This window comes from Lissotriton helveticus, chromosome 7 (genome assembly GCF_964261635.1).
Source record: "Lissotriton helveticus chromosome 7, aLisHel1.1, whole genome shotgun sequence".
NCBI classification, from domain to species: Eukaryota; Metazoa; Chordata; class Amphibia; order Caudata; family Salamandridae; genus Lissotriton; species Lissotriton helveticus.
The window spans coordinates 1,818,001,273-1,818,015,209 of NC_136068.1; the positions used below are offsets into that span (position 1 = coordinate 1,818,001,273).

At 40.9% G+C, this 13,937-nt stretch overlaps 1 protein-coding gene across 1 annotated transcript in view; it reads right to left on the minus strand.

Moving 5' to 3' along the window:
- Positions 1 to 13,937, minus strand: part of LOC144770800 (phospholipase A2 inhibitor and Ly6/PLAUR domain-containing protein-like) — a 172,299-nt gene that overhangs the window by 64,052 nt on the left and 94,310 nt on the right. Inside the window, exon 2 of the mRNA XM_078655559.1 lies at positions 947 to 1,063. Within this exon, the coding sequence (XP_078511685.1) occupies positions 947 to 1,063 (117 nt within the window). The remainder of the gene's footprint in view (positions 1 to 946; positions 1,064 to 13,937) is intronic.

Sequence of the window (13,937 nt, forward strand, 5' to 3'; positions counted from 1 at the left end):
GTTCGTTGAAACCTTTTTGTTTTAAAACTTTGCACACACTACCTTTTTCCTTCAGCCCCTCCTCTTAAACTTCTAAAAAAACAAAACAGTGTCGGGAAGCTAGCAAATGCCATCCACAAAAATGTTGCACACCCCTACTGCAAACCAAACATTTACACTGGTGAGTCTCCCCACCCCAGATACTCAACCTTTACACTGGTGAGTCTCCCCACCCCAGATACTCAACCTTTACACTGGTGAGTCTCTCCACCCCAGATTCTCACCCTTTACACTGGTGAGTCTCCCCACCCCAGATACTCAACCTTTACACTGGTGAGTCTCTCCACCCCAGATATTCACCCTTTACACTGGCGAGTCTCCCCACCCCAGATACTCAACCTTTATACTGGTGAGTCTCTCCACCCCAGATACTCACCCTTTACACTGGCGAGTCTCCCCACCCCAGATACTCAACCTTTACACTGATGAGTCTCTCCACCCCAGATACTCAACCTTTACACTGGTGAGTCTCCCAACCCTAGATACTCAACCTTTACACTTGTGAGTCTCTCCACCCCAGATACTCACTCTTTACACTGGTGAGTCTCTCCACCCCAGATATTCACCCTTTACACTGGTGAGTCTCTCCACCCCAGATACTCAACCTTTACACTGGTGAGTCTCTCCACCCCAGATACTCAACCTTTATACTGGTGAGTCTCTCCACCCCAAATACTCACCCTTTACACTGGTGAGTCTCCCCACCCAGATACTCAACCTTTACACTGCTGAGTCTCTCCACCCCAGATACTCAACCTTTACACTGGTGAGTCTCTCCACCCCAGATACTCAACCTTTACACTGGTGAGTCTCCCCACCTCAGATACTCACCCTTTACACTGGTGAGTCTCTCCACCCCAGATACTCACCCTTTACACTGGTGAGTCTCTCCACCCCAGATACTTACCCTTTACACTGTTGTAGGTCGACATGCAGACATCCTCAGAAGAACCACAGGTTTGTACGCTGCCTATACACGTGGTTGGGCTTAAGCCAAAACATGTCTGACACTGTCGGGCATAACCTAGAAGAGAAGGCACATCACAAAATCAGTGATATAAGATATGAGATAATCTCCATCAGACTCATAACAATCTCAAAGATCTGAGTGACTCTGTGAAAGCCTCAAGATGTGGTACATAGACCAAGATACATAGAGATTGTGACAGTGCTGGTTGCCTCTTTGTGTACACCAAGGCCCCCCTGAGTAAGTCACCCTGCACTTTAAGATTCATTAGAGTCAGTCGCAATATACATGTTATCAGGGCAACACCCGTCAGACTCATACCTCAGTCATTAACACATGATGGAACAAACTTGCAAGTAACAAGCAGGGTCTCTATCATAATTTGTGCCCCATGTAATGTTTGAAGGATTCAAGCCTCATTATTTACCTTGCTCATTTTACTGGTGGTATGTACATAGGGCAAACAAAGCCCCTAACCACGGCGGTATATCATGTGCAGTGCTGAATAGTAGCCAACATCTGAGGTAGGCTTACAGTGACAACTCAAGACAAGTGTGCACAGATACAGAACAGATCACAAACAGAGCAGCACAGTGAAGGGTTATATTCCCAAGGCTAGGAGGAGTGTGAAGAGGTAGACATGCTTTCACACTAGACATGCTGAGCCCTCCTCTCACACCTACCCAGGCTCCTTAAGGGTTTGTTGGGTGAACCCCAAAACATTTACCTTCATTTTGTGAGCTGCTGTTTACTTGTGCCCAAAATTGTAGTGAACCAAGATCCAGGAGGTAGTAAGAAGGCAGACTAGCGCGGTCTCTTTCATGAAATTTAAAAAGTGATTCCCCCTACCCGCGATTGCATTATTTTCATTTTCACCTCTTTGCTTGTAGTTGTTACAGTTTAAAAATTGACGTTTTTAACCTGCCCTTGTTTGCATCATTATTCACCTGTTCTGTTTAGAAATCTTTCTTTTTTACTTGCCTGTGACTGTTTTCTTTTACCTGTTGAATTGTGGGATTTGCATTCCAAAATCTGTATTCTCACAGTGCCTGTTTTTCCCTTATAATTACGCCATCGCTCTGTGCTCAGAACGGTGTGTTAAGCAATACACCCCAGCTCCCATTTTGTGTTAGCAAGTGAGTAAAACCAGATTATCCCCACACATCCTCCCCCTTGATTCTTAGCAGCAGAGAACTTATACATCAGAGAATGAACAGAGGGTGCTCTGAACAGCAGTAATCGGCTGTTAGCTGTTTAAGTTGTGTTTTTTAGGGATTGTACACACTGTGTTTTTTTAGGGATTGTACAAACCGTGTTGTTAGAAGGCAAAGTTTGTTAGGTCCTTACCTTCAGAACTACGAAGTGTTGATTGAGCCTGCCTTTCACTTAGGAGATTCTGAATTGAGGAGCAGCCAACAAACATTGCCTGTGGTCACAGGGACCTTATAGGCTGCTATTGAATGCTACATGTGTGCACTGATTGGTGGTTGCATCTGGTGTTTCTATTGGATTAGGGATAGTGATCTAATTGGTTGGGTATTTGAGGGTACTGATTGGTTCCTGGTTCAGTGATTCTATTGATGTAGGGCTTAGGGCTAATGATCTGATTAGTGGATAGGTTTAGGGTTTTGGAATGGTGCCTGTGCTCTCTATTGGACGCATGGTTTATGGTTTCCTGCCTGATTCCCTAATGGGACTAGGGTTGTGATTAAGGCTGGGGTTAGGCTTTCTATTGGACTTAGGGTTTAGGGTTTCCTGCCGGATTGACTGCTGGGACTAGGGTTCGGGCTAGGGCTTGGTTAGGCTTTCTATTGGACATAGGGCTTAGGGTTTCCTGCCTGGTTGGCTGCAGGAACTAGGGCGGTGATTGGCTGCAGGAGGCTGGTGTCCTATTGTTTCTAGGCCTTAGGGCTAGTGCTGTGATTGGTTAGGGTTAGAGCTAGGATTCTCATTGGCCGAAGGGGTCACCTGATTACTAGTTCTATAAAATGTCGGGATTCTTGGCGTCTCAGCCTGGGCGTCGAGGCTAAGGGCAGAGAGGACAAGTGCAATTGCCTGATTGAGCCTGTTTGAGAGTGGCCGGGCGTAGGGCTAGAATTGCTGGCCAAATTTACATACACCAGCACCCACACTATCCTATAAATAAACAGAATAACATACTCATACCATATGTAGTCTAATTTTTTTGCTATAAAATAACCCTATACAAAATCTATCAGGCAGCCGAGAGGTCCAAAAAAAATTGCACAGCGACCTTGTTGTGGTCAACTTTGTTCTTCAGGTCATCACAAATGGCAAGGGGGGCAGATGCTATGCCTCTTTCTGGGCGGAGTCCAGTTTGGAAGTCAGAAAGGATGGCATTATCTTCAATTGTATATTTCAAAAGAAGGGAGGTCAGCGGACACTATTTACCACTCAGGATGGTGGAAGGTCCAGTAGCAGCAGGGTGTCCGTACACAGTACTGGAGTTGCAAAAAAGGGGGGGTGCTGCACTGTTCCTATTGAGAGATAAAGTAGGGGGGGGAAAGGAATTATCTGGCGTGACCAAGGGTGTTCCAATGATACCCTGGGGCATCCATTATGTTGGACGTAATTGCCTCACACACCCAGAAGGGTGTCATGCTTCATCATTGGCGGTTGCTCCTCGTCGGGGAGGCGGTGCAATCCCCGACGGGCTGATGTACTGCCCCGCCGAACCCTCATGTGGTTATTAGTTCATGACCAATAGGTGAGTAGGGTAGCATATAAGTGTTTCATTTGCATTGCTTTACATATCACTGTGTGAGCTTTTTACTGCATCCAGCTACTATTATAAATGGTGTCCTTACATGAGACCTGCCTATCTCTCCAACACACTATAGGCAGAGAATCACTTTAGAACTGCTGCATTTTAACCTTAATACCTTTTTAAATATTGATTTTAACCCTCACCTTCACCAACCACAGACCCTGCCACAGATAGAGTTATTGCGTGTGCTCTTCACCCTGAACTTTGCACGCTCAATACACAGGGCATGCGGTGGTTATATAGAATCACTCCTAGTACCACCAGCATGGCAATATATTTTTACTTCCTCTGGCCAATGTTGTGACTTGCATATCTGTACTGAATGTAAATTACTGTTGTTTCCTTGTTCCTTCTCTATGTACAGGCATAGGAGAATCCACTGAGGTAACACAACACATATGATACAAGCATGTCGTTGTTGTCTTTGCACTTCACCTTTTGTGTATAGGTCCTGAAGAATCGCGGGTAATCCACCCTTAGCGAGAAACATGTCGACCACACTCACTACTAGTCTCCTCTAGGGTCACACAACCTTTATTAGTTGACACCTAGCGAGCTAGCCCCACTTTTTAATTGCAGCCAAGGGACCCCCAGAATAAAGTCAATTCCGGTACCCTTAGCTACATTTTAATCATCCCATCACAGGAGTATACCATCTGCCCACACACCCCCACTTCACCAATAGGCTGTTGGAAAAAGATCTCCGCTAAAGAGCCCCTCTTTGAGGTGAGCCCGTCGGGGATTGCACCGCCTCCCCGACGAGGAGCAACCGCCAATGATGAAGCATGACACCCTTCTGGGTGTGTGAGGCAATTACGTCCAACATAATGGATGCCCAGGGTATCATTGGAACACCCTTGGTCACGCCAGATAAATCCTTTCCCCCCCCTACTTTATCTCTCAATAGGAACAGTGCAGCACCCCCCCTTTTTTGCATTATCTTCAATTGTGACATCTGGGAGAACGTAGCTCTTTCTATCAGTTTGCCTAGGAAAGGTCCATTTGTAATCGGTCTGCAGTTGTCGGGGTTCAGTGGGTCAAATGTATTGTCTTCAGTAATGGGCATATGTATGGCTTTTTGAGTTCTTCTGGAAATATTTCAGTAGTTAAATAGTTGTTGATGATTCTTCTTACTGGGGTGGCAACAGATGTTATTAGAATTGTCTTGAAGGTTTGTGATGGACACAGGTCAGAATGGCTGCAGGCAGGCCTGCTTGCTTTGACCAGGCCCATAAATTCATCGTGTGAAATGTGTTGGAAGGATCAGAGAGGCTGGATTAGATTATTCTTGGATTGTTGTTTTGTAAAAGGATCAGTGCTGGTGCTTTGTCTTTGTTTTAATTATGAGTCCAACGTATCTGCTTTGGTGATTTGCCAGTTTGTCTGGGAAATCTTCTGTAACACGCTGAGCTCCTTCATGGCAATTTGGTTTACGAAATTAATTGAGAATTTTATAGAATTCTTTACTTGCACATTTAGCAGTTTGAATTCTGTCTGAATAGTATTGTTTCTTCGCTGTTTTGATAGTTTACTTGTATAATCTGTAAATTTTCTGTAGGTAAAGTTTGTCTTGATTGGCGTTTGTTTTGTGCCAGGTATGTTGCAGCTTTCTAGTTCGTCATTTTTTTTATCTCTGAATTTCTCCTAAGTGCTTGTCTTCTTTTGTTCTGTTATGTGGTTTTTAGTGGTATCATTATATCAAAAGCTTCCTGTAGCCACTCATATTGTTCTTGAATAGAATGCATTGTTTCTAGATCTGTACTGGATGTTAGTTGTGTTCCAAATTGAGTTTGTTCCACAATCGATTGGTGGATGCACGTAAGGTGGTTTTAGGTGTGTCGCTTAGTTGTGTTTTATGTTAGAAAACAAGCAAACGGTCATCTGACCAAGTGACTGGAGTCATTGTTTGAAAGATATCTAGTTCTGTATTACCAAAAATTGCATCTAGGATGTGTCCAGCGATGTGTTTGGGTCTGTGAACGATCTAATACAGGTTCAGTGCATCTAGGCCAGCGATGGTTTCGGATGGGGCATATTGGGATTGTTAAACCAAATGTTAAGGTCACCCAGAATGCATCGGTCGGAGTGTTATCAGGTTTGAAACTGTGTCTAGAAGTGTATCTGCTAGGTGGTGGTCTATAAAGGAACAGGAAGTTACAGGAGGAATACAGTGTAGGATTGCATCTGGTGAAAAGCACCTCATAATTTTTTATGGAGACGTTGTCAACTTTATTGATATGTAATGTTTCCCTGAACACTACACCTAGGCCACCTCCTTTTTTGCCTCTATGATTTTTGGTGATCGTTTGATAGCCTAGAAGAATGGTTTCATGCAGGACTGGAGCCATGTCATCTCTCGCCCCATTTGGGATTTCCACACAAGGTCCAGGCTACCATCTCCCTTATTCTGTCCAAACTCAATCACAATCAATAGCCTCTATCATGGATCACCTTTAACAACCATGAAAAGACTACAAAAGATTCAAAATGTGGCTGCCGGACTACTCTGAAATATAAAACCGCAAGCCCACATCTCCCCTGCCTTGAGAGCCCTGCATTGGTTACCGGTTACCAGAAGAACCATGTTCAAGCTGCTTTGATTCACCCACAAAGCGATACATGGAACAGGATCGCTCTTCATCAGGAATAAAATCATTAAACACATTTAACAAAGGAACCCCCACTCTAGAGTGGCACCTTGCCTCAAAATCCCAAGATAAAAGAAAAAAAACATGGGTGGATGTTCAAGCAGCCAAACTATGGAACTCTTTACCCACCAACATACGATCCACAGATAGCCACCTTATATTCAGAAAACTACTCAAGAATTGGCTCTTCCCCACATAACCACCAGACACAAACAGAAATATACAGCATATCCCTCTGTATATAATCATTTATGTGTACCATAGATATGCCCCTATATATAAATTTAACAAATAATATTTTTTGAATATTCTGCTTTTACAATTAAGCAGTAATATTTAAATTATGTTGAACAATGTATAAAATGAATTCTTGAACTTCTATGACAGGATTTGCTTTTGCACGATTGCACTATGCACTTTATAAGTGATTACTAGTCTGTTTACCCTTTTCATGTGAAGAATGGGAGGGTTTCACATTGATTCATAGTATTTAAGGGTGGAGATTTTCCTGACACGTCATGTGATCAAGGCCGGGGCAACCCGGCTGAAACGCGTCATGTTGTGAGAGGCTTAATAAAACGCACTGAAAATTTGAAAACCTTTGTGGTGGTCCGTTCCTGGTGAAGGAGTTCGCTTTTTCTGCTTCAGGAGTTGTTTTCCATTGATTTCAACACGCAGTGTTGTTTTCCATTGATTTCAACACGCAGTGGCTGTCGGCGTGTTCAACGGACCCTCTTCACGTTTGTGGCTGGTTTTTGGCGGCTGTTATCGTTCGCGGTATTTGGACTTGACCCGGAAGTGGTACAGTATTCCAGCCCCCCACTAGGCGGAAACAAGGAAGCTCCGAGCGTAACGAAGGTTAAGCGTCAAGCCTGCTGCGGGCAAAGGTCTGGGCTACGGCGTCGGAGGATTCCAGGTCCAGATTGTGTTGCCGAACAGGTGAGACGTTTGCTCTTGCACGCGAGAGGAGCCCGTTTGCCAAGAGAACTGTGGGTGTGAAGATTGAAAGGACTTTAGCGACTTGATATTTCCCCACCTTATATACCAAATACCTGTTTGAATATTAGGTTGCCGGTTGGATTGGGAGAAAGTTATAGAAGCAAGTCGCTATATCATTGAACTGTGCATATCTTTATATCTGCCTAAATATTAGCGCTATGGCGTCCACAACCGACGTGCTCAGGAACCGTGATGAGCGTGCGGATGCAATGTTTGCCAATATGCCGGTAACTTCTGTGACCGGGCAACAGCATAATGTGCAAGCCACGGAGGTGAAAGATATCAAAAACTTACTAAGAAAACTTAAAAAACTTAAAAAAAATGAACTAACGAAGTGGTGGGAACGAAAATCCTTGGAAAAGTACAAAGAGGCAGGAAGGGTGCCTAAAGGATTGCGTGTCTTAATTGCACCTTCGTTTGACAAACCAAATCCTTTGATGCTGAAAGAATGGGCTACGAATAATCTAGAATGCTCTATGAACATGGTTATAATGCTTGTCAAATATGCTGAGATTGACAGAGTGGAAATAGCGGCAGAAATTGAATTGTTAATTGCAGAACTTGATGCATTAGATCAAAAAGATGCGGTTAAGAAAGGAAGAGAAGATGTACAAAGACGCCTTGACAAACATGAGAGTACTATAATGAATCGCAAAATAACTAAATTTGCGCGTGATAAACGCGATTACGAGACTGGACGTATTTTTACCTTTGCCAAGCGTTTCGATAATGTCAAAAAATTGGCAATTAACAAGGTCCAACCACCGTTAATCTCTGTGAATCAAGGAACTATCTCTGATATCGCATCAAGCTCAGGATCAAGTCTCTTATCTAGCAATGCGGAATCAATCTCAGGAGAAAATGAGCAACATTTAAACCTGTTGGAACCCCAAAGCTTCACTCCCTCGGAAGAATTGGGGTTTATGATAGAGGACCGGCGTCAAACACTCCACCCCAAGCGCAGCCTCAAAATGCTGCAGAAGGAACAAGCAGCGCAAAGAGAGGAGGAAAGCGCGGAGGCTTCAGGAAAAGAAACTGAACATGCCTGAGAGCCAGTCAAATGATGTGGACCTTTCATCTGTCAACACTGTTATAAACATGACTGAGCTTGAATTAAATACTGCAGAATTACAGTTGCTGTCTTTGGGACTTTCTTTCTGTCCAAAAAATAATTTTAAATATGTACAATCTCGTATTGACATTTTTAAGTTTATCAGAAAGTTAAAGCTTCTTAAGTTCCATAAATTAAAGAAAGCAAATGTTAAAGCAACAGTGATTAATGCTGAAAACCAGCCCAGTACTCGTTTTCAAGTAGCTGATGTATCTGCACTTCGTACAGTGAGTGGTTTGGCAAATGACAATGATGAGAGTGGATTAAATACACAGGAAGATCTTTTAGGTATGGGTATATCGACTTCTAATGCTGCCCTCACTCCCTTTCGCCCAGCATCTACATTCATGCCTGTCATGGCAAGAGATGCCATAGACATTTTTGGTGACTGCGTGATTAGTGATCTTAAAGTTCTTCATAAAAAATGCATTTCAATGAACAAAAAGAGTCAGTATAGAGAACAACAATATTTCCGCCTTATGGACAAACTTACTAAAGAAAAAAATATCATAATCAATAAAGCAGACAAAGGCGGCAATATTGTTTTATGGCCTAGAGATGCTTACTTGGAAGAGGCTAGAAAACAATTGAGTGATGTCCAATGTTACAAGCAGGTAGCCTTTCCAATTCTTTTGAAAGTAAAGGATCAAACTTTTTAAGAACTATCTAAGTGGAAGAGGGAAAGTTTAATTGACAAGGATGAGTACAATTTCTTAAGAACAGAGCATCCTATTACTCCAACCTTGTACCTACTCCCTAAAATCCATAAACAGATAACCCCAGGGCCAGGACGTCCCATTATATCGGCCCAAGGTAGTTTACTTGAATCAATGTCTAAGTACGTTGATTTTTTTCTTCACGACTATGTAGCTGCTTTGCCTTCTTTTATTCGTGATACAGGACATTTTTTGGACAAACTTAAAGATGTTATTTGGGAGGATGGTTATCACTTGTTAGTGATGGACATCTGTTCCTTATACACAAGTATCAATCATCAAGATGGCTTGAATGCTATTAAATTCTTCCTGTCTAATAGAAATATTTGTTATAATGAGCATAACAAAATGCTACTCCAGATGACGGAAATGTGTTTATCTAACAATTTCTTTATTTTCAATAAGGAGTTGTTTCATCAATTAAGGGGTGTTGCTATGGGGGCGTGCTTCTCTCCAAGCTATGCGTGCTTGCACGTTGGCTGGTGGGAGAAGCACGTCCTCATGCAGACCCATGGAGATGACTTCTCAGAACACGTCATCAGATGGTGGCGTTTTATTGATGACGTGTTCGTCATATGGAAAGGTACAAAAGAATCAGCTATGGATTTTGTCAGGAAGATTAACAGCAATTCTCTTAATTTGGAATTTACGGCACAGGTCAGTGACTCCAAGGTAGAATTCTTAGATGTAGATGTATTTATTGATCAAAGTAATATTTGCACTAAATTACACCGCAAAGCAACAGCTGGAAATTCTATTCTTCATGCCAGCAGTGCTCACCCTAGGCACCTCATAAAAAGCATTCCCTATGGTGAGTTTTTACGTATAAAAAGGATCTGTAACAGAAAGGAGGATTTAGACATTTGTTTACATGAAGCCAAGGAAAGATTTTTGAACAGAGGCTATAGTGCCAAAGATCTACAGTGGGCCCTTGATAAATTAAATACATTCACTATAACAGAGGTCAATGAGGTAGCTGATGAGACTCAGGTTGTGATAACCGCTCCTACACCAGTAAAGTTAATTACTACCTACAGTAGTCAAGAACACGACATCAGGAAAATTGTGAATAGGCATTGGCCTATTCTTCACACTGACATTATTTTACCGCCAGAACTACTCAATCAGCCTACTGTCACTTTCAGTAAAGCACCATCCATGCGAGATGCTCTAGTTAGAACTAGTCCTGAAGTGATAGATAAAAAGAACTGGTTGACTGACAAGAGAGGTTTTGTAAAATGCTTCTCTTGTCGTGCTTGTAAGTTCGGTATTAACAAACAATCCTTTGTTGACCCCTTTTCAGGAATACCCAATAAGATCGATGGTTACTTTACCTGCAAAACCGACTGTGCGGTATATGTTTTAGAATGTACATGTCAACTATCATATATCGGTAGTACCAAACTCCCTGTGTTTAATAGGATCCTCCAACATTTGCGAGCAATTGTGAATTCTGATCCATCTTATCCGGTTGCTCGCCATTTTAAACTTGTACATCAAAACAAATTGGATGATCTGAAATACTATGTAATTGACTCTGTTCCAAAATCAATGCGTGGTGGAGACAGGGAGAAAAAACTCAGCCAGCTAGAGAGTAAATACATAGTGAGATTAAATACCAACATACCTAATGGTTTGAACACAGGAGAGGATATGGTTAACTTTCTATGAATACACTGGCCTATATGGTTTTGGTTTTAAGAATGTTTTAGATGTATACTTGGTATTGGGCTCAATATCAGGTTAATCTTTTTGTACTAAATCAATACCTACAATATGTCCATTTCATGATGATTTAAGCTCCTTTGATACAGATGTTATATATGTGTGTATATATATGAATTTAGATTTTATATTTATGGGTAAATTCATTAATTTTTTGAATATAATGGATTTTTAACGTAACCTTTTATTGTATATTACCTAATTGGTCTTCTAGTTTTTTCTAGTTTGACTATGGGGTTTTCTGAGAGAGGGTTATCAATCTATTATGGATTTGTTGATATGTATTACCACTTTATCATGATTCCACTAAATTGCCTAAATTTTATTCATTCTATATTCTAATCTTATACACATATATATTTATTTATTGATTGTGAATTGATCCTTTTATATTTTCAAGTTTCGAGTTAGAACAGTATTGGTATGTCTAATAATGTATTCATCTTTTTGGCCATTTATAAGACTGCTTGATAATTGCATCCGCACATTCATTTATTTTAACTTATCATTTATGAAAGATTGTAATCAACCACATTTTTATTATTCACACAAATGGGTTTTACTGTGACCAATTGTTACCAGAATCGTGCAATACTAATAGTCCTATTTATAGATTAGGACTTGGGCACTTGCCCCGGATTTCTTTAGATTTAACAAATAATATTTTTTGAATATTCTTCTTTTACAATTAAGCAGTAATATTTAAATTATGTTGAACAATGTATAAAATGAATTGTTGAACTTCTATGACAGGATTTGCTTTTGCACGATTGCACTATGCACTTTATAAGTGATTACTAGTCTGTTTACCCTTTTCATGTGAAGAATGGGAGGGTTTCACATTGATTCATAGTATTTAAGGGTGGAGTTTTTCCTGACACGTCATGTGATCAAGGCCAGGGCAACCCGGCTGAAATGCGTCATGTTGTGAGAGGCTTAATAAAAGGCACTGAAAATTTGAAAACCTTTGTGGTGGTCCGTTCCTGGTGAAGGAGTTCGCTTTTTCTGCTTCAGGAGTTGTTTTCCATATATATATATATATATATATATATATATATATATGTGTGTGTGTGAGTATTGCTCTGTATGAACGTGCAGAATAATGTTGTTTTAAAAAAAGTATATATATAGATATTCATTAGTTCTGCTTACCAAATGTACATATTACTGATAGTTACATTATTCTATGTTTTTAACATGTGAGTAAGTGACTGCCTAAATAAATAATTCTTTTACCATAACTATTTATCTGCAATTGCGAGTTATTTAATGCATCTTTAATCTACATGTACTACCTCCCTTTATGCACCGATATATCTTCCATGTACTTATGGATATTTATATTTATTACTTTTCTTCCAATTCAGCCAATCCAATGCACTAACACATTTCTCACTCTGTACCGCTCCCAACATATCCTCTACCTCAACTCTCTGACTCATCTAAAACCTCTTTCTGCTACTGTTCCCAATGTACTACCCTATTTCTCACCCTATACCTCTATCTACATAACCTCTCTCTCCACAGTCACTTTCATCCCAAATCCCATACTACTACTATGATCCCCAAAAAACCCTTTCTAGACTCTTCCCTACTATACCCCTGCTTGCATCATCTCATACCTCTTCTACTATTCAGATCTCCCAAAAAAGCCTTTTTAAACCTTGCCTCGGACGCTGCCCCTTCCAACTCCCTTTTACTCATCCCAAACCTCCTCCTACTGCTATGAGCTCCAAAACAAACACACAAAAAAGATTACTAAATTCTTCCCTCTTCTATCCCTCCACTACCGTTTTCAATTCAAACAACAGACTAACATGTCCACCTCTCAAATGAATTTCATTTTTCACCACACTAATCCTTTATGAGTTATGGAGCAGTGCGCTACACACCGAAAACGACCTTTATCATCTCATCAGGGGTAGAAAGTTTTATATAAATGCAAACCTTTTTCCCGCTTCTATCCCTTCACTATCCTTCTCAATCCAAATAACTGACTAACATATCCACCACTCAAATTACTTTCATATTCCACTATACTAATTCATCACTAAACCTTTATGGGTTCAGGAGTAATGTGCTACTAGCCTAAAAAGCACTTCAACACCAGGGGCTATAATCACTATATAAATGCAAACATTTTTCCCTCTTATATCCCTTCACTATCCTTCTCAATCCAAATAACTGACTAACATATTCACCACTCAAATTACTTTCATATTTCACTATACTAATTCACCACTGATCCTATATGGGTTCCGGAGTAGCGTGCGATTAACTGGAAAAGCGCTTTAAAGTCTCGTCAGGGTTAGTAATCACTATATAAACGCATTTACAATTACAATACAACACATTGAGACCTTTGCTAAGGTACAGCAATGAAGAGCAAATCTGAAATGCAAAGAGAGGCCACTCCTGATTTGCAGTCCAGATGCAGAAAATTCCTGTTGGAGTCTGCATTCTTTGTGTCTGTTTTAGCTTTTCAGCCTATCATGGTGGGTGCTCCTGGCAGTGTAGTGTCTACAAAACATGTTGAGTTTAGAGGCAAGAGGCTTTGGCCCTCCATCAAACCCTGGCTGTGAGCACCACTGAGTTGCGGGCCCTTGAGAACTGGACAGAAAGTGGAAACCAGAATCTAAGAGTCAACTTCTCCAAAAGAGATTCCTTTTTTCCTCCAGGACATATAATATATGAAAATGCTTATGCAGGGGGAAAGAAAGGTTGCAGGGATTTAAAAAGTGCTGTAACTATCACCTTACAACTCTCGATTGTGAAGTTATGAATAGAGGGTGACCTCTTGAATAGATAAGTCAAAAAGCAGAGAAAGTTATAACTTAAACCCATGAACTTCAGTAATTCAGAACGTTTGCAACCTTCAGCCTCTTATTCATCCAAATATTTATCAATTGTGGACTTCTCCAAGAGGTGAATTGTAAAAAGAACA